Genomic DNA, 21,856 nt, shown 5'->3' with positions numbered 1-21,856 from the left:
CGTGATCGTCGACGACACGCTGCCATACGCTATGCATACGTTAGACTATCATTGGGCATATGTTGTGAACGCCAACAACACGATACGCATTTGTTGGTAGAAGTTTTCTATAATTATCGAAACGTTCTGTGTACATTACGAATACGTTATGCATATGCCAAAAACTTTAAAAAACATCAATAGTTCAGCATAGAAAAACATTAAAAAAAAAGCTGAAGAAAACTTCGACGAATGCTGCAAAGAAGTCTCCTGGCCGTGGAAGCGGATGCAAGGAGGATCCATCATCACCCACACCCTCCCCATCACACTCACCTACTACAACTGACATGGCCCCACTACAACTACTACTACTACTACTAATGACACGCTCACCTATTACTACTACTACTGATACTACTGATACTACTGACATGGACATGTACTCACCATGGAGTCTGGAACACTGACGGGTTCCTCCTGTGAAGCCCATTTTTATGTACCAATTCCCCTAAACGCTGCCAATACGCCATTATACGGTAGCTGTAAGTTAGAAACACGGTCAGTAAGTTCTGTGGTCGTCCGGAAGACGTCAAATACATCTACCTATGTCAATGTGCGTTGGAGATACGTTACACATAGGTTCAAAGCACGTTACTCATTGCTTAGAAATAAGTTTCGGGTATGCTAAACATTACCTCGACGTCTTTCGACTTATCACTAACTTACAAGTAATGTGTGTCGATGTGTGTCAACGATCACACAACGTGCCTACAACTTATGGCCAGCATATGCGGAACGTGTGAGTCATACACTGGCATACGTCGAAAAATTTTGAGCATGCTTAAAATTTGTCGACGTGCTCGGCATACTACGATGTATGCCAGCATGCTTCAGCGTGCTCTTAACGTATACAAAACTTGCCCATAACGTATTCGACGTGTGCCAGCGTATTCGGCAAATTTTTCATACGTCGGCATACGCTGGCTAAAACGTCAAGGTGTGACAGGGCATGACAGTGATGTTGACACTTCGATGTCTCGTGCGGTTATGATTTGAATCGTCATGTGGCAGCCTTTTAATAGGCTATGCCACGTGATATTCGGCGATACGCTGTCGCGCGCTATGCATACGTTAGACTATCGTTGGGCATACGTTGTGAACGCCGACAACACGCTAAGCATCCGTTGGTACAAGTTATCTATAAGTTATCGAAACGTTCTGTGAATGTTACTAATACGTTATGCATTCGTCCAACTCATTATGAATACGCCAAAACAACTTTAAAAAAACATCGATAGTTCAGCGTACGCCAGCGTTTTACATACATTTTGATATGTTGTCATACGGTGGCTAAAACGTCAAGGTGTGACAGCCCCTTAATTACAGAGGAATTTTCTCCTCTTCATGGATCTCAACCAGTGGTGTTTTGTCATACTTTACCCTTTAAATGTTGAGTGTCAAGCAAGAAGAAGCAGGTACCAATTTTTTAAGTACCTTTGGTATGATTTAGCCATGGTCGGAATCAGACCGCCAATGTACCAAACACTCAAAACAATGGTCTCAAATCTCAGGGGACATTCCAAACATTATGCAACAGATTTTGGTTATAGCAGAGGGTCAGAAGCAGAAGGAAAAATTGTCTGAAAAAAAGCAGGTTTAACAACAATGGTCTCAAATCTCAGGGGTCAAGTGAAAGTGTCGCTCTTACACCCTTGGGATTAAAATTGTTGCAAAAGTATGCAATCGAGGAGTTCGAGTCCAAAACGAGATAGCTCCATTTAGTTCTGTAACACCACCTGGCTTAAGAGGAGGATACCAGGGCCGGAATAATACCATTTGTCATCATAGCTGAAACTGACCACAGGAATGTCGACATCATGAAACTATGTGATGACAAGTCCAAAAGTGGAGTTTTTTCACCTCATGCTGCAGGACCAATTAACTTGTCGAACGTGAAAGTCTGATCCCATGTTTCGAAACAAAGGCAGGGTTTTTTCCGTAAGGAACTTCATGGCAATTATATAGCATTTTCAACGAAAATATTTTGCTTGCAATGGCTTACTACTATCATTGAACAGAGTTAAGTTACCATTAACCTGCAAAACATGAAATTGTCGTTTATTGTATTTTTGGTTTTAAACTCTTCTTGGTGAAATCCATTTCTCCAGGCATGTCATAGCGTATATATATATATATATATATATATATATATATATATATATATATATATATATATATATATATATATATATATATATATATATATATATATATATATATATATATATATATATATATATATATATATAATGATGAAAAAAGTCCAACTATTAATCTGCAATTGGTCCATGGCTTTGACACAAATATAATTTTTGATTGCAGACCCGAGTGCATCAAAAAGCTAATATAACAAACAGTTTCAAATAGAGCACCTCACCAACATTAGAGCATTTGAATTGCATCAGATGTGGCAATAAACATGAATTGTTGCTCTCAGTTTACCGGCTCAATGACAGAAGACGCCAATTAAATTTTGGCAGTCCCCATCCCGAGCCAATCTCGAATCCCGCGCAGGCACGGGCAACTTGCTGGTATTAATAAATTTTTGAAAAAGGAATCTTTGCAGCTAATTTGTACATCGTTTGCATGTACATTATACAACATGATATAATTTTTCCAAATCAGCTTGCTGTGTCTGTGGGTGACGGACGACGAAACTGATGTCAGGCACTTTAAATTATTGCTGATATATCTTATCGACATGTTTTGGCTCGGACATATTGGGATATTTCTATGGAAATTGAAAGATATTGTGACATCTGGTTAGGTATTTTATGAAAATAGCCAGCAGAAAATACATGTTATGAAATGTCATGTTAAGACAACAAATGTTCACCACTGACAGCACATCATAATCAACACAGACTTCACTTTGCTTCGAATCACAGTCATACACTTATCTCAGTGACATTTTAAGTGGATTATATTCAACAAATCAGTAGTTGCTTCATTTCATGTGGGTTGAAGGATAGTTTAGCAATAGACGGTGAAGTGAATGGCTGATTGCTGTGTCACTGAACATAACTGCATTGATGAACGATCTGTCATGGTTTGAAAAAGCATGAGTTTGTAAGAATAGACAGACTTTTATTACCCTTGCCGAAGGAGAGCGCATTGTATTTGGGTCCGTTTGTCTGTCTGTCTGTTTTTGTGTTTGTCTGCAAAGAACTTTCATGTTTTCTCCTCAACTGCTTGTCGGATTGAGAGGAAATTTTCAACATTGGTGCGACTACTCATGGAGAATGTTTCAATCAGAATTATGATGTCATAAGTCATGTGGTGTGGCAGCCATGTTGTAAAAACGGGGGGGGGGGGAAAAAAAACTTTGGACCTCTATCTCTGAAACCACACCAATGAAAAAAATTGAAACTTGGCACATAGCAAGTACTCCTCATGGGGAATGTCATTTTTTATGACATTATAGGTGCCTTCATTATAACGTCATAATTGCATATGTAGAATGATATATGTATGCTACATCCGATCAGTATGAAAAGTTTGAGGGCATCTTGGGTAAAAATGGTCCATAAAATTTTTTTGATGACATCATCGGTTACGTGATTCGGCAGCCATATTATTATTCTTTTTTTTTTAAACCTTCAAAAATCTTCTTCTCTGAAATGGCTGAACCGGTCATCACTGCCAGCATTTATAAAGTGGCAGTTCTAATTATGTCCATAACACCAGGACACAAATGCCACACAAAACTGCACAAACACCACACAAAACAAGTCCTGGTGAGGGTCTGCAATCTCTGATTGCTCTTTTTCTTGTTTTATCTGTAATGGTACTACATCTGCAGTGTGCCACAGTGATGAGATATTCGATTCAATTACAAGACATTTTGGTGTTTCTTGTTGTTCACATTTCATGCTTATAGATGACCTTGCTAATGATCACTATTTAACAGTCATCAAGCAATGCCTTCTGATAAAATGTGATGACACAGCAGCCTGTGGCAGCTGGTCGCATCATTGGTTGGGATGCGGCTATGGTGCTGATGCAGTGTCCCCCTTACCAGTACACTGATACTCATTTTGCTGACCTCAGAAGGATGACAGGCTGAGTCAACCTCCTGGTGTGTTAATTCATTGGCCAACGGGGCTTGAACTCAGGACCCTAGGATCCCAAGCCACCACCCTAACCACTAAGCCAACACCAGACTTCAATCCTCCACTGAATACTGCAGTGATGAGATGCCCTTGAAGAAGAAAGGGAGCCATCATATACCACGTCAGCCATGTGATTCATAGCTTTACAGAGACATAATATTATAAATGTTTGTGGAGGTCATACCCAGTATTAATCTGCAGCTCCATGGATCATTGGGATTTCTTGGAAGGCTCTTGCCCTGATAAAATTTCCTAATATTATTTTCCTTCCTCTGAAAAGTGTACTTGTTAAAAAATATTAAATAAACAAGCGGTATAAATATAAAAAAAAAAATATATATATATATATATATATATATATATATATATATATATATATATATATATATATATATATATATATATATATATAAATATACATACATATAATATTTATTGTGAAGCGTTAGCTTTTAGAACACTCTCACATGGTCGAATAAAATTATAAAAAATAGAATGAAAGAAAAAAGAAAAAAATAATTTTTTTGAGATCAAATTACCAAAAGAACTGTTCTCTACTTTGCAAGGAAACAGCAGCTCTTACATCCTCCGACTAAGCCATTGAGAGTGAAGCATTCTTGGATATATATATATATATATATATATATATATATATATATATATATATATATATATATATATATATATATATATATATATATATATACATACATCGTGTAGTAAGTCATAATGTAAATACATCGCTATAAGTCATAATGTAAAAAAAAAAAAAACATGTCGATTATCTGCATGAAAACCATGGACATTGGAAATTGTCATGATCATTTGAGGTGTCTGTTTGTTTGACTTCTATGCATTCTTATACCACTGAACCAAATTAGCTTAAAACTGCAACCTGTGTTCAGGAGTGAAAGGAGAGAAAAAGTACTGAGAGAAGGGATATAAGTGGGAGTGGATGACGAGATTAAGTGTAAATATGTGAAGAAGGAAGTGGAAGAAGAATAAGTGGGAAATGTGTGGAATGGTGGATGGGAACGGGAGAAGGGGTTGCTGAGTAAATAGATTAAAGAGGGCAGCCATAGGCCCAGTGCATGGGTATTGTGATGATCCCATTTTGTTTGTCTGTTTGTCAGCGGAATAACTGAACGGGGACTCCTCAAATCACCAAATTTGGCACGGAGCCTCTTATTGTGAATGTATCAGATGAGTTCAACTTTGAGCTCACAAGGAAAAAAAAAATAATAATAATAATAATAATTAGAGCAGGACTATTTGTACTCACACTGCAGCGATGCAATTAAGGTTAGCGTCCTCTGGGTGGTATTGCACCAAGAGAAAATGGCACGAGTCAGCACCTTCATTGAGCAAACCTTCAATGAGTGCATTCAAGTTAAATTGAAGAGTGATCTTTGGCATCCTGAAAGGCTTCCAACTCTTGTGATTCAAGAAAATATTAAACTTGTTGAACAACTAAGTTTGAATTGTCAGACTAATTAATATGAATTAATATAAATACATTTGTCTGACTAATTAATATAATACATGAAACTGCAGAATAAATACATGTCAGTGTTGGAAGCATGGAACCATCATTCATTTTCCTGGAAATTTCATAAAATTAGTGTAAGGTGGGTACCAATGACCCTCGACTCCACCAGACCTCAAAAGACCTGGGTAGTCAGAGATATTTTGCAATCAAGTTCTAAATCCTCCAGGCCACTTCTGATTGTCATCTCTTTGGGCCACTCAGAAAATAATGTGTGCAGTATCATCATTACAAATGATGAAGAAATAAAAGCACTTGTACTGAAATGGCTGTGTATACGTCACAAAAACCATACCCCCTGCCAAAAATCAATGACATAATTGTATAAATGTAAGTATAGCGGTTTCATCTGCAGTCATTTTATGCCGTTACAGGTGCCTTGACAACTGTACAAATAGTGGTAAAACATAATCCTGTATCAATGAGTAAATCAAATCGCAGAAGGAAGAAGTCTCCAATTTTTTTTCACTAAAAAAAACTTCTGTAGAATTTTTCTTATCATAATTTATATCAGCAAATCACATCTCCTGGTTCTATAATTAAAAAAAAAAAATAAGAGTCAAATGGTGGGTATATGATCTCGGAAATAAATATGAAAGCGGCGAGGTGGGTATATGGCCTAGGAATTTCCCCATTCTTCTGTAGTTCACCTGAAAGATCTGAAATAAGAGGGTCATGTGAAAGGTTCTGTCACCATACTGATGTAATAGACATAAGCTATTGACAAAGTGTATTCATCTCACATTGGGATATCTTCTTTATGGACATGCCCTTGGTACTCGTTGCCATGATTTTACAAGCCACCACACCTCGTATTTCCCTGAAACATAATAAATAATGGTCGTGAGAAAACTTGGTATTTATCAGACATATCAGTTAATAATGACAGTACAATGTAATATTGCAACCACCGAGATCTTTTTCATACAATAAACTAACAAGCGGGATGATGAACTGTTTGGGATGCGGCCATCGAAGTCATGTGAATAAAATTTAAAAAATATATAACCCCAAGCGGAGAGAAAAAGAGTTAACAACAAATAACTTTTCACTTTTTAAATGCAATCCCACTTCAAACATTAATTTATTATTCTGAAAGCAAACAAGTAGGAAAATCAGGAAAACTTATGAAGTTGAGTTTCAAAGACATTATGTGTTTATATGTAGCCCATACATTATGTGGGGCTAGCAGGATTGCATAGAGGTATGCACACTCACCTCTGAGCTGTGCAGCCTGGGTTCGAAGACCCATCTACAAAGAGTCAGAGTGGTGTTTCGCAGGCATGGTGAGGCATGAATATGTGTGCCGTCCTATGGATGAACGTTAAACTGGGTATTCCATCTGTCAGTATTAGTTGGTGGACCATTGAGTGAACCTTTTGTTTTGTGTTGTGAAAACTCAATGAATCAAAGCATCTTCTCAAAAAAATGAACCTTGCAAGGGAATATACAAGGTACAGGAAATCTTCGACCCAGGAAGAGGCTATATTGATTCGTCTCATCATGCAGAGTATTTGTGACTTTGTTCATGATCCTGGATCCCCAATGCTTCAATGAAACTTCTATCCCAATTGCTTCTGGATACCCATTTAATTCCAGTTTAAAACTAACTACCATTTCCTTTCAGGGGAGACCATTTCATGCATTAACTACTCTGAGTCAAAGACCACTACCTCAAAGGTCAACAGAATCAGAAATTCAAAGTTTTTTTTAATATGATTATATTGATTTTAAAGTAAGAAACAAAGAACTATATGTTGCTCTGAATTCGAATAATTTTTTAGGGTGTTAACGTTAATAAACCCAACCTGGTGGGTACCACCCACAAAAACTCAAGAAAACCTCCATGGTCATTGTGTCATCTGTGTGATGTCATCTCCAGTACGATGGTCTTAGCAAGCAAAGGCTAATGGCCACAAAACATGCTTCAAACTCATCAGAATGTGAATTTGACAAATAATTTTCTGACTAAGAATCCTCAGATTACGACTATGGTCAAAATAATGATGGAGAAGGTGCTGTCCTACTGGAGGTGTATGAACCCGGGGTCATGAAATACATGGCGTTCACAACAATTGGGATGATGTGGAAGAAAGACTCGGCAATAACAACTGGTAAAGTAGTAAATCATGGAGCTTGAACATGGTAAATGTGGAATTTTGATGTAAGATTTCTCTCTAATTATTGTATGAGCACTCGATAAAGCACATCCCTCCACCAGGTTGAACAGTTTACATTTTGTATCCCAATGACAGCCCGGATCTGGATCCGGACCTGAACCAAAATCTCATCAACTTCTTCTTGTAACCTACCCAAAACATCCACCAAGTTTAGTCATAGGCCCTCCAAACCATTTTGAGATATCATGCCACATACCGTTTTGGGCCCCATCTTTCAATGGTGAAGAATCCCTTAAAAAAAAAATATAAAATTCTCGTGTCCGGATGTACAGTGCAACACCGGATACATAGATGCTCATTTCCATCGTGGATGCTCAGAAATACCATAGTTATTACTAATGATGTCATTGGACTAATCACTTGGAGTGATCAACTCATTTCGAAATACATTCAATTGCCTTCATTTGCAAATGTGATTAAGTGTCTGTGAAAATAGCAATGATTGAATATAAATAGCGATTTGCTTTTATCATTAATGTATTGATTACGCGTATCATTAAATAAAGGGTGGATGGAACAAAGTTGTCATTGATTGGTCAATTAGTGTTACATCACGACACTGGAAACACCCCCTCCCCTACTCCCTGCAACACTCCACAACCCCAGGACATACATCCACCGCCACACCCCCTTGTAACACTGTGGAACGCTTGGACATACACCCCACCCCCTGAAACACTCGGACATTCACTATTTCTTCCTGTAATACTCGGTGCAACACTTGGACATACATCGACTACCCCATCCCCGTAACAATCGGACATGCACCCAACGTAACGTTTGGACATACACCCCACCCCTTGTAATACTCCGTGCAACACTCGGACATATACGCCACCTCCCTGTAACACTGTGTCAGGCTTGGACATACATCCCACCCCCTGTTAAACTCCGTAACACTCAGACCTACACCCACCACCCCATCCCCCCCTGTAACACTGTATAACGCTTGGACACACACACTACCCCCTCCATGCGTTATGTAATTTTTGAATGGCCCCTTTTCCACAGCCGTTCTGTCAATTTTCGTCTTTTCCATTCAATTGTAATTATCTTTAATCTTCGTGGGGATCGAGTCAGCTTTCCATTGCTTCAATTTACCCATCCCAAACTGGGAATGCAGGCCAACATCATACGAATCATCTTCAAAATGGGTGCTGCAAATGGTGCTTGAAGCAGGTAGGCCATGTCATTTTCCCCTGGTCCGTTTTAGTCTGGCTGTCTCAATTTTACTTACAGGGTGGATTAACGGGGGTAGAAAAGATCGAGGATTTGGATAAGCAGTGGTGGTGAACAGCTGTTTTGAAGGCCTGGAGGGAAGAATGGGATTGAATAGAGTGGGGGAGTTATTCCAAAGGCGGGGAAAAAAGAGGAATGAAAGAGTGAAGCTGAGCAGTGATTCGTGATTTTGGTAGTTTTACCAGAAGGGGGTTGTTGGCGGACCTTGAGGGCCCTGCAGAAATATGGTGGGGACAAATCGCAGACAGAGTAGGGGGGCGAGACTGGAGAGGAGATGGTAGAAGACAGAAAGAACACAAACCTGCCTGCGGTGAGAGAGTGGGAGGCCCAAAGACTCAGCCTCATCGCAGGAGATGCCAATGATCCGAAATGCCTTGGTTTCCACAGCGTGAAACCGAGAAAGGTGGGAGGCAGGAGCACCAGCCCAGAGGGGAGAGCAGTACTACATCAGGCTGCAGACGAAAGTTTTGTAAGTGGTCAGGAGCTCAGGTGGGCTGAGGAAGGACTTTGCACGACGGAGGATTCCCAGTCGGCGACTGGCTTTGGAGGCCAGGTTGGAAATGAGGTTTTCCCAGGAAAGATCATGGCAGATAGTGAGATCGAGAAGCTTGAAAGAAAGGACTTCTTCCAGAGGATTGTTGAGAAAGTAGATAGGGGTGGGGGGGGGTTCCAAATGGTCCTTTCAGAGATACAAAGTGAGAGTGTGAGATTTGTTCGGATTGAAAGACATGTTCCACGCATTGGACCAGTTTGTGATTTTACCCAGATCTGCAGTGAGCAAAGAAGCTGCTGCTTGCCGGTTTGAATGAAGGATGACAGATGGTATGGCAGAGGGTGGAGTCATCAGCAAAGAGATAAAGAGGATTTTCCAGAGAGTCAGAGAGATCATTGATGAAAACCAGAAAAAGAACAGGGCCCCCCAGAACGCTGCATTGAGGAACTTCAGCCTGGACAGGAAGAGGCGATGACAGAACTCCATTTAGGGCCACACATTGGCTGTGACAGGAAAAGAAGTCTGCGAGCCATGAGTGGAGTTGGCTTTGGATACCATAGGAAGAGAGTTTGGTGAGCAGCTGGATCTTTTGGGAAAACATGCATCCTCACAACATCTTAGGTTGTAATGCTACAATTAGCAACAATACATCTAGCTGGCATTCTCAGTACTTTTTCAGAGTTCAGAGTTTTTCAAAGCGTAGGCCCCACGCAAACGCAAGTCCTGAAGCAAAAGTATCTTTGAGATGATGTAGCGGGTTATGTGATTTATGACAGAGTGGCGTGGAGATGGGGAGGGGGGGGTTGCAATCGAGCAAACCAGGACACCAAAAAAACATTAAAATCTTCATTTCATGATATTTATTGAAGAAAAGAACCCCCAAAGATGAAGTGTTAAGTGAAGCCATATCTATTCATTAAACCAAACATGAATTTCTGATTCTGTGGACAATTAATGTTTTCCTAACCCCCTTCTTTTGTTCACTCTCATCAAGCTTTGGTCCCTGGTACTATCGCTGTCTATTCTGCTGAAAAAAACGATTCCGCAGTTATTTTGTCTATATCTGTCATTATCTTAAACATCTCAATGAAATTCCCTCGTAATCACCTCTTTTGTTATGTAGAAAGTTCTGTTTTCTTAAACACAGCTCCTCATAGCGAGTCGAGCTCGGCCTGGAATCAGTCTAGTTGCTCGATGTCGAACCCTCTATATGGCAGCTTTGTCCTTTATCACTAGATGTGGTGACAAAAATTAAACAATGAGGTTTCACTAAATTCTGAGACAGTGTTAACACTACGTCTTTTGATTTACAAGTTGGTTTCTATGAATACAACCTAAACCCTATTAACTTTATCAATAGCTGCCTGGCACTGTGCTGTCTTGAACCCCCTACGTCCCCAACCCCAGCATAGACTACCACCCCTAGATCTTTCTTCTATTTCACTTGCTCAAAGTCTCCTCCCTTGCTTTGTGCAGTCCCTATTTTCATTAATTATTTTTACCCATCCACAATACGTTACATTTCCCGATGTTAAACTGCATCCGCCAATCTTTTGCCCTAGCAAGACAAGGCTCAGAACCAACATTATGACAATTATGGGAGCTGTGCGGGAATGATGTGCCAAGTGGTAACTGGTAATAACCACCTGCAAGGGGCGATGGGGGAGGTGTCATGCATCTGCATTATGCATCATATGGGGAGATGTCATACACCTGCACAAATATGTTGAGAACATGGGGAATGGCTGCACACAGCCAATCATGGTCAGCTATATGATGAAACCCACAAATCCAATTATAGTAAATAAGTATGTATGTATGTATGTACATCTGAAAATCATAGAAAAAAGACAGGGCTGGCCTGATCTCCACCAAATTTTGCAAACATGTTGATAGTACCCAGAGTCAGGTCATGGACACACAAAAAATAATTTCGAGGGGGGTGTCAAGAAGACTTCCCAATGCTCCCAAAAGGAGCTGGTGTTTCTAGTAAATTTAAATCAATGAACACTATATTTGATGAATCTTGCTGCATTTACATATTGGATGATCTTGTGTCAAAAAAAAAAAAAACACAAAATCGATAATGATCAGATATAATATAGTTATTCTGATTTTTTCTGGAACTTCATCAGTTTCACTTGAACAACCTTAACCAGTAACCATTTCTTGTGAACATCGTAACTATATTCACTATGTTCATATATATTTATAACCGACATGGCTAACAATCAACATTCTTCATTGTACCTATCAACATAATAATGATTGGGGGGGGGGGTGCAAATACAATGGAGATCAGTTTTTGTTATAGTCAACTAAATTACATATTTTCATGCATTCAATATATTCAATTAGCTTGAACAGAGTCAAAAAAAAAATGTTGGATTTTATGTGATCAACTGAATTCAAATTACTCACACATTTATGCAGTACTGCAATAAGACTTGAAGAAGACATTGCTGTCATGAGTTGCAGTTGCCAACGACAGAAACAAATGAGCCAAAGGAATGATGCGGCTTTCATTACCATGTCCATAACAACATAAACCATAAATCCTTTTTCCAACAGATAAACGGCTCTGTTTTTGCTGATGACTGAGCAGCTCATCGCTTGTGGAAGGTTTCTGGAGCTAGCAATGCATGCCTTCGACTGCCTGCGCAGAAGGAGATGGATTTCCTAATTTCTGACCTGCTTGACAGGAATGCCTTGCAGTAAATGGTTTGCCAGCTAAGGCCAGAGAAGGGAAATCAAATGGCGAAACGAGCGTTTCCACTGCACAAGTCTGCGTAGGTACGTGTCAGCATAAAATCCATGGAGCGAATGCTCAGATGAAATATTGATTTTTTAGCTCTCATTCAAAAACGACCCCAAGGAGATATGTCTTCGGTAGACGTTGTTGTATTAAATCAAACACAGGGCAATTTACCTTTAGGGGGGCATGGTGAATAAAATCACAAAAGGATGTAATTTACCTTTACTGAAACACGTTAAGGCCAATCGGCCTTTTTAGGTTTCAGTGTTCGTTAAAGTCTCTTATAGTATGCCTGTTTTTTTTGGTTTTAAAGCACTTCACATTCGGTTTGAAAGTTGAAATAAAATCAGTTCAAAGCCAGCAACGTAATTACGATTGACAAGCTCAGAGGGCGATTTGGGAGAGGCTCAATTTGGTGAATGTTGTGAGAGCTCCAATGCACCACGGTCAGTTTAAATTTGACACCTAGTTAACCTTACTTGTTTAAGTGAATGTTTCTCCTTCACTCATCCAGCATCGTTCAAGTCATGGAATACCCTCCAGAGCTCGTTGTTTTGGCTTACTTGAACAATGCCATTTGAGGTACAGGTGAAACCCAAAGGTGTGATCCTTCCATGTGGCTGCAATCGACTTTCCTTTAACATGCCCCTTTGCACAAAAAATAAATCAAAACACTCTGGACATCACACTGCAGGAATATGGAATGAATGTGTTTGCCTTCAGCAATGAAAGATGCACTCATTTCAGTCTTACATGTTTACTTGTTAAACAACAAACACTTTCATATCCTACAGCAAATATAAGTAAACATACAGTACTCGCACAAACAAAACAATAATGCACATTTGAAAGCTCGATGTCTGACAAATTCTGCAAATGGATATGCTTATCTTTGTTTCAGGGTTGTATTCACATTATAATAAAGAAAAAGGGGGCAATACACGAGTCATTCAAATTACTCGGTTGAGGAATCCAAATTTACTACCGAGCTGTTAGTCATATAAAATTATGACTTTATTCTCATCAGTGACAACTTGGTTTATGATACCTTTGTGATGTGGAAATCCTATTTTCCTTCTTCAAATGAAGTGTTCGAATTGAGGAAAAGAAACAAAATCTTCAGATTGCAATATTACTTATGTCTGCTGTTTTGTTTGTTCTGGAATTTATAAATGCTGCAGTTTCATGAAGTGTGTTAAAAGCTTCTTCAATTGCTTCATGCTCTTAACAACGGAACCAGTACCTACGTGCAAGTTGAAACACTTTTAGTCAAAGTGTTGCACATGAAGACCACAGTATAATGCTATAAGTTTTGCTCTTCAGTATTTTTTTCAATGGATCACTAAGTGTGGTATTGGGAGTTGCATGAATATTAATGATTGCATGATGAACCAGAACTGATGAGGTGGAACCAAGAGTTACGTCAGCGGGCTGTCGAGTGAGTGGAGCAGGAGACGCCATTGAAAACGGTTGAGCTAAATAACCTACTTGTGGGCTGACTTTGCGACACAACATATTGGCGACGAGGATGGTTCACCATATTTTTACACCACCTGCTGCATTCTTACCAAGTCCGGGTGAGCCTTCGATACCTTTTACATCATGGATGCGCATGTTCGAGAACTTCATGCTGGCAGTAAATGACGACGCACTTTCTGATGCGAGGAAGCACGCATTACTTATACACTGCCTCGGAAAAGAAGGACAGCGTTTATTCTATGCCCTCCCAGTTGATGGGGACACGTACTCTGCTGCTGTCGGTGCATTAACAGCCTTTTCATGCCAAAGGTGAACGTTGTTTTCGAACGATACAAGTTTCGTCCACGAGCACAGAGGCCGGGTGAATCGGCTGCTCAGTTCGTTGCTGCTTTACGTGAGATTGCGGTTAATTGTGAGTTTAGTGACCTCTCTGAAGAAATGATACGAGATCAGCTCGTGGAAAAAACACTTCCAGCTCGTGTACGTGAACAGTTACTTTTGGAACCAGAGCTGACACTGCAGAAAGTCCTTGTAATGGCGGGACAAATCGAATCAGCCATGGTGGAAGCAAAAGTGATTACATGCGGCACATCGACGTCCTTTCAGGATGTAGATACAATACCAGCACGGGGCAATACAGACGTGACCCCATCCACAGGGACACATCAAATGAACCTGCAAACTCAAAATTTTCACACGTTCGACAGGTACGCCAAGAGAGTCCTCGTTATCGTTGTGGATCTGCAATGCATTTCGCCAATTACCCCAGATGTCCTGCAAAATATGTAAATTGCAGACAGTGTGGCAAAAGTGGACATTTTGTAAAAGTATATCGCAGAAAACACCACAAATACCAAGTGCGGGAAGTGACTGTACCAGATTTGACCATTTTAAGCATTAACACACAAGCTTCTGAACAAATTAGAGGGAACCTGTTTTGTGATGTTCGTCTTTGAACACCTGATGGACAGGCATGCTCAGCCAAATTGCTGGTGGACATAGGTTCAGTCATTTCCATACTTCCAGAGTCTACCTACCTGGAGCATTTCAAGAATGCACTTCTTACAGAACCCAAATTACACTTGGTGACTTAACAAAAAAAAAACGATCTCTGTTGTTGCTTGTCTTCAAGTACAGGTGCGACAACCATGTTTCTGTACCTGCCGATTTCTGCATTGTGCCTTCTGGAACACCTATACTCGGCGTGGACCTCTTCACTGCTCTCGGAATGAATATTATTCATGGATGTGTTACTCCTGCATCAGTGCTAAGTACCTTTGTGCATTAAACATCGACTTGGCAGACATCTAATCCGAACGTCACTGCAACTCTCAGCTATGCAAGAGGATTTGTACACAGAGTGAAGATAAGGCCCAATGTGGTGCCAATCCAGCAGAAGCTTCACAGTTTTCCTTTTGCTGTCCATGATGCTGTCTCGGAAGAGGTGAAAACGCTTGAAGAAGCGGGTATCATTGACAGAGTTGACTCTTCCGAATGGATTTCACCTTTTGTCGTTACGCATAAGAAAACAGGAGGTATATGACTGTGCGTGGATCTTTGTGAACCCAGTAAGGCGATCGTAATAGACAGTCATCCACTCTTACATGTTGGGGAGGTATTCACAGAACTTCGGGGAGCGAGAATGTTCTCTACTCTTGAACTTCAGAGTACATACCATCAAGTGCCCTTGCATGAGGAGAGCAGAGACCTTACGGCTTTCATAACACATGAGGGACTTTTCCGTTTTTGCCGTGTTCCTTATGGTCTTGCTTCTGCTCCCAGTGCATTCCAGCGAATGATGTCTCAGAACTTAGCTGGCCAGGAGGGCATCCATTGTTACCGAGATGACATAATTGTGTATGCTTCTTTCCTGAGAAAAATGAGGAACGTCTTCAAGCTGTTTTGAATCGTATTGATCAAGGAGGCTTTTTGCTGCATTATGACAAATGCCATATCAGGAAGGCTGAACTTCCTTTTTGGGGTCACGTGATCTCAGAAAAGGGCATGAGCCCAAACACCGAACATGTGGTGGCAGTAACACAAGCACCATCCCCAAAGGAAGCGTCTGCTCTGTTATTTTTGGGGCTTGACTTCTTGATACTGTAAATTCATTCCAAATTATGCAACAGTCGTGGAGCCACTTTGTGCTTTACTGCGTAAGGATGCTGACTACTCCTGGACCAAGGCTGTGCACACTCAATTTGAAAGGGTAAAAAAATTGATTGCGAACAGCCCTGCACTTGCTTTGTTTGACCCTACTCTGACCACCATTGTGACCACAGTTGCATCTAATTATGGACTCTGAGCAGTGCTCACTCAACTTCATGAGGACTCTACAGAGAAAGCGGTAGCATTTGCCTCACAAATGCTCACAGAATGCGAACGCAAGTACTCTGCAGTCGAGAACGAAGCACTCGCCTGTGTCTGGGCAACTGATAAATGGCGTACTTACTTGTGTGGTCAGAAATTTATCCTGCGTACAGACCCCAGTCCACTGACTTCGAAATGTCTTGGTCCAGCTGGAATGAGAATTGCACGTTGGTCTGCACGCTTACTATCGTTTCACTATGAAATTGTGCACAAACCTGGCCATCAAAATGCAACAACATACTTTATCACGGTTACCACTTCCCATGACAGAACGTTACCATGAACCAGATGTAGAAATGGTGGCTTTATTGTCCGGTGACTACGCCGCTGTACCTGTGGAACAATTCAAGGAAACTTGCAATGGATGCCCTATTCTACAGAAGGTGTGAGGAAATGTCTCCATAGGATGGCCTTGCACTGCGAACGGCATTGACCCAAATGTACTTCCCTACTTTCGCATTCGGAATGAACTGGCTGTACAGGAGGATTACTTGATTCGGGGCACTCACCATGTGATAGTGCCGACAGAACTTCAACCCAAGTTAATCCAGCTTGCCCATGATATGCATCAAGGTATTGTAAGGACTAAACAAAGGCTGCGTGACCTCTACTGGTGGCCAGGGATGGACTCCCAAGTGGAAGTTGCCATCAAGCCGTACATTACTTGCCAAATGCATGATAAAACAGCTGTCACTCGGGTTGCATCTTTGCAACCAGTTCCGCTCCCTAATTCTGCTTGGGAAAACCTTGTCATCAATATAGTGGGACCACTTGATAATGGCCAAATGGACTGTCACTATGCCATTACCTTCATTGATTACTTCGGAAAATGGCCTGAAGTCGCCTTTACGTCCCAAGTAACATCTGCTGCAGTTATCAAGTTCCTGACGACAGTGTTCAGTCGTGAAGGAAATCTGTGGGAACTTATCTCTGAAAATGGATCTAAATTTGTTTCAACTGAGTTTGTTTCTTTCCTGCAGGAATGTTTCAAACACTGCCATAGATTTATCTATTACCCACAAGCCAACGGGGAGATAGAACGATTCAACAGAGTGTTTCAGGACTGTTTACATACTGCAAATCTCAAGGGGAAGCCCTGGAAATCATTCGTACCCAACTTTTTGCAAACGTATCGAGCTACAAGACATGCAACAACTCATCAGACCCCTGATGAACTTCCACATGGACGTACATTGCACACCAAGTTGCACATTGGGGACCGTCAAATCAGTGTACCTGCTGCAAGACTTGAGGATGTGAGACGCTGCGTTCAACAGAAACAAGAGAAGTCTAAATGAGACACAGACAAGCGCCGGGGAGCGAAATCTTCCACCTTCCAATGTGGTTTTTTCATGCGAGTTCGGAAACCTGGACTTCAGCAGAAAGAACAAAACAAGTTGACCCAACCCCTCAAGACCATTGAACAGAGAGGTCCTGCTACCTTCAGACTCTCTGATGGGAAAGTGTGGAATGCAATTCATCGAGCACCTGCAATTGAGACCTCAGATGGACTTTCTGCTACAACAGGTTCTGAGGACTATAGGGAGCATAGCCCTGTCCAAGAAAGGCCTCCACAAGTCTTTAACCCAGGTGTTCGTCGTGGAACGAGATATCATCAAGCACCTGAATGGACCAAGGACTTTGCCATGTGACATGTTATCTTGCATTATATGCTTACTATCTATATATTTTTTTTGGGGGGGGAGGGTTCATTCCGGGTTGTTATTTTCACGAAAATAGGAATATGTGGTATTGGGAGTTACATGAATATTAATGAATGCATGATGAACCAGAACTGACAAGGTGGAACTGAGAGTGACGTCAGCGGGCTGTCGAGTGTGTGGAGCAGGAGACGTGATTAAAAATGGTTGAGTTAAAGAACCTTCATGTGGGCTGACTTTACTACACAACACTGAGGGATGCCATCAATGACTCCATTGGTTGATGCAAACGATCTTATTCTCTTAGTGCTCAACTTTTATGTGTTCGAAAATGAGAATAAAGTGGATGGTATTCAAAACATACTTACCTCGTGTGGTCTTGAGAATGACTTGGTGTGAACCAACTCTTCTGGTGGCAAATTTGTGATTCATAAAATTAAATCCAAATCAAATGGAAGATGAAATACAATAGGTACTGCATTGGAGTCATCAGAAGGAACCCGAACAAACAAAAAGCAAAGTCATCAGGAGGAACATGGCTTGGACTCGGGTTTCAAGTTCCACTACTCTACCCTCAAACCCATCCAAGCACAGCCAAGTGAACCACATTAAAAAAGAAACATAATAATAAAACGAATGCAGATTCAAACAAATAAAACATTCTGGCTGCAAGACCATGAGTTTGATTAGGTTGAAATTTAAAACATATCTTCCCAATCACTACAAGATCATAATTTTGATGTTTCACGTCGATTGATGAGGACTTCAAGAGAGAATTAAAAAAATATTTTCCTTCGATCCAAAATGACTGCCAAAACATATGACCTATGACGTCATAGCTGGGTAACTTTTTGTTCCTCATGGAATGCCTGTCATAACTGTAAAGTTTCTCCGCTATCTGTTCAGCCACTCCGGAGAATAATATTTTTGAAGGTATATAAATATATATATATATATATATATATATATATATATATATATAAATATATATATATATATATATATATATATATATAAAAACATTAAAAAAAAAAGTGTATACACAGCTATGGAAAAAAATGAGACCACTCCAAAAAAAATTTAAATCAGCATCTCCAGATGGATGGCAGCCATTCCATTCCAGTGTCTGTTGAATTCCAACACAGGCACACCTCATTCTACTTAGTGAGGTACTGATTAGGTGATCACCTGAACCGAATCTTATTTAACAAGGAAAAGTATAAAAACCACTGCTGTGGTCATCACTATCCTCTTGCAATAGGACCAGCTGGATGGCAAAAGTAGTGCGAGTCGTACCTCAATAGTAATTGGAATAAAAAAAAAAAACTATTGACCTTGCCAAAAGAGTTGAAAAGAAAAGTTTTGAGTGACGAAAAGAAGGGTTCAATTATGGCTTTACTGGCAGAGGGATACAGTGAGCGTTATTTTGCTTCCATCCTTAAAATTTCAAAGACAGCGGTTCATAAGAACAAGGTCAAGCAGCAGACATTGGTGACAACAAAGCTACAGACTGGCAGAGGGCGAAAATGACTTTCCACTGACCGAGATGACCGCCACCTCATTCGAATGTCACTCAACAACCGGAGGATGACATTAAGTGACCTCCAAAAAGAATGGCAAACAGAAGCTGGGGTGAAGAGCACGGCGAGGACGGTTCAAAACAGGCTCCTAGGGGCAGGGCTGAAGTTGTCCAAAGCCAGAAAAAAGCCCTTAATCAATGAGAAGCAAAGAAGAGCCAGGCTGAGGTTTGCAAAAGACCATAAGGATTGGACCATAGAGGACTGGAGTGAGGTCATCTTCTCTGTTGAGTCCAATTTTCAGCTTTGCCCAACACCTGGTCGTCTAATGGTTAGACGGAGACCTGGAGAGGCCTACAAGCCACAGTGTCTCACACCCACTGTGAAATTTGGTGGAGGATCGGTGATGATCTGGGAGTGCTTCAGCAAGGTTGTAATCGGGCAGATTTGCCTCTGTAAAGGACTCATGAATCAAGCCACATACAAGGTTGTCCTGGAAGAACACTTGCTTCCTTCTGCTCTGACAATGTTCCCCAACTCTGAGGATTGGTTTTTCCAGCAGGACAATGCTCCATGCCACACAGCCAGGTCAATCAAGGTGTGGAGGGAGGACCATCAGATCAAGACCCTGTCATGACCAGCCCAATCTCCAGACCTGAACCCCATTTAAAATCTATGGAATGTGATCAAGAGGAAGATGGATGGTCACAAGCCATCAAACAAAGCCGAGCTGCTTGAATTTTTGTGCCAGTAGTGGCATAAAGTCACCCAACAGCAATGTGAAAGACTGGTGGAGAGCTTGCCAAGAGACATGAGAGCTGTGATTGAAAATCAGGGTTATTCCACAAAATATCGATTTCTGAACTCTTCCTAAGTTAAAACATTAGTATTGTGTTGTTTAAAAATATGAACTTGTTTTGTTTGTATTATTTGATGTTTGTAAACACTGAATCTTTGTTGTTATTTTGATCAGTTGTCATTTTCTGCAAATAAATGCTCTAAATGACAATATTTTTATTCAAAATTTGGGGGACATGTTGTCAGTCGTTTACAGAATAAAACAAAAATGTTCATTTTACTCAAACCAGAAAAACTGATAATTTTGCAGTGGTCTCTTAATTTTTTCCAGAGCTGTGTGTGTGTGTGTGTGTGTGTGTGTGTGTGTGTGTGTGTGTGTGTGTGTGTGTGTGTGTGTGTGTGTGTGTGTGTGTGTGTGTGTGTGTGTGTGTGTGTGTGTGTGTGTGTGTGTGTGTGTGTGTGTGTGTGTGTGTATATATATATATATATATATCTGCTGAACCATGTGCCCGATTAAGTAATCTTTTTTTATTTCTGTTAACCAATTTATCCCAAGATGACTCAAAAATTTTCATACCGATTGGAAGTCGCATTCTGTGTTTGCAATTATGACATCACAACGAAGGCAACTATGACATAAAAATCATGCTTATTCCGCATGGGGAGTACTTGACGTGCCAAGTTTAATTTTTTTCTATGGAGCAGTTTTGGAGATGCAGAGGTCCAACTTTTCTCCTTTTTTCCAACATGGCTGCCACACCACGTGACCTATGAAGTCATAATCATCATTGAAACAGTCGACATGAGTAGTCGCACCTGTGGAGAAAATTGTGTCAATCCGATAAGCAGTTCTCGAGTAAATTGAATAACAAAATGCAGACATGCATGTCTGCACGCACGCACGTAGGTGACTGATTGCTGAACCCACTTTTCGCTTCACAAGTGTGAGCTCATCATAGCAATAGGAGCGCATAATTCACCTAGGTGGAAGAGTAGTCAATTCTCGAGGTATAAAAGCGAGCCGGAGTGGTGACCCGACCAGGACAGTAGCCTCGTTACTGCTTCTGTAGTGATGATGATGATGATGATGATGATGATGATGATGATGATGATGATGATGATACAAGTTATTAGGTTCCTCAGCTCAATGTTGAAGCCATTGATGAGTCACCCTGAGTTTTCATTTTTATTATCACCACAGAGGAATGATCAAGGCCAAAAACCAAGAGGGGTCCCTTAGGTGCAAAAGCAAGGAAAGACAATGGGAAAATATAATCAGAATGGGGTTACCACAAATTATTGGCCCACAGTAAAATGAAAAGAGGAGTGAGGGATCTCGTGCTCAGTGTGACTCCAGTCATGAAACTGGAAGAGACGGGCATTTGAGATTATATGCCAGGTGATGACGCAACCTACGAGAGCTCTACACCCCAGTTCACGCCTATAGCTTTCTTGTGGCAAGCCTGTGGAAACACTGACTCCAATGGTACCCTCGAGAAGATGCTGCAGAACTAGGAACGTAGCACATAAACCAGAATGAACCCATAAACTCCCCATCCGGCAGCCTGCCCCAAGAGCTTGCAACAGAAAACATCTTCCACTAATGGCTCCTAAAGGACAGTTGGCGGTACCACCCTCGGCATCTGCGGACAACTTACCACCTGGGA

General features: G+C 40.8%; 1 protein-coding gene across 2 annotated transcripts in view; it reads right to left on the bottom strand.

The window, feature by feature from the left end:
* Positions 1 to 21,856, bottom strand: part of LOC147028736 (uncharacterized) — a 78,337-nt gene that overhangs the window by 47,880 nt on the left and 8,601 nt on the right. For both annotated transcript variants that reach the window (XR_015056947.1, XM_085876504.1), the window contains one exon: positions 6,441 to 6,517. Coding sequence is in view for 1 of the 2 variants with exons in the window: in XM_085876504.1 (XP_085732630.1) it covers positions 6,441 to 6,517 (77 nt within the window). In the remaining variant the exon portion in view is untranslated. The remainder of the gene's footprint in view (positions 1 to 6,440; positions 6,518 to 21,856) is intronic.

The sequence above is a fragment of the Eptatretus burgeri genome, chromosome 4 (genome assembly GCF_056783735.1).
Source record: "Eptatretus burgeri isolate ZD-2024b chromosome 4, Ebu_testis_v1, whole genome shotgun sequence".
NCBI classification, from domain to species: domain Eukaryota; kingdom Metazoa; phylum Chordata; class Myxini; order Myxiniformes; family Myxinidae; genus Eptatretus; species Eptatretus burgeri.
Note: the sequence above shows the minus strand (reverse complement) of the source record. Positions and strands in the feature narration are given on the sequence as shown.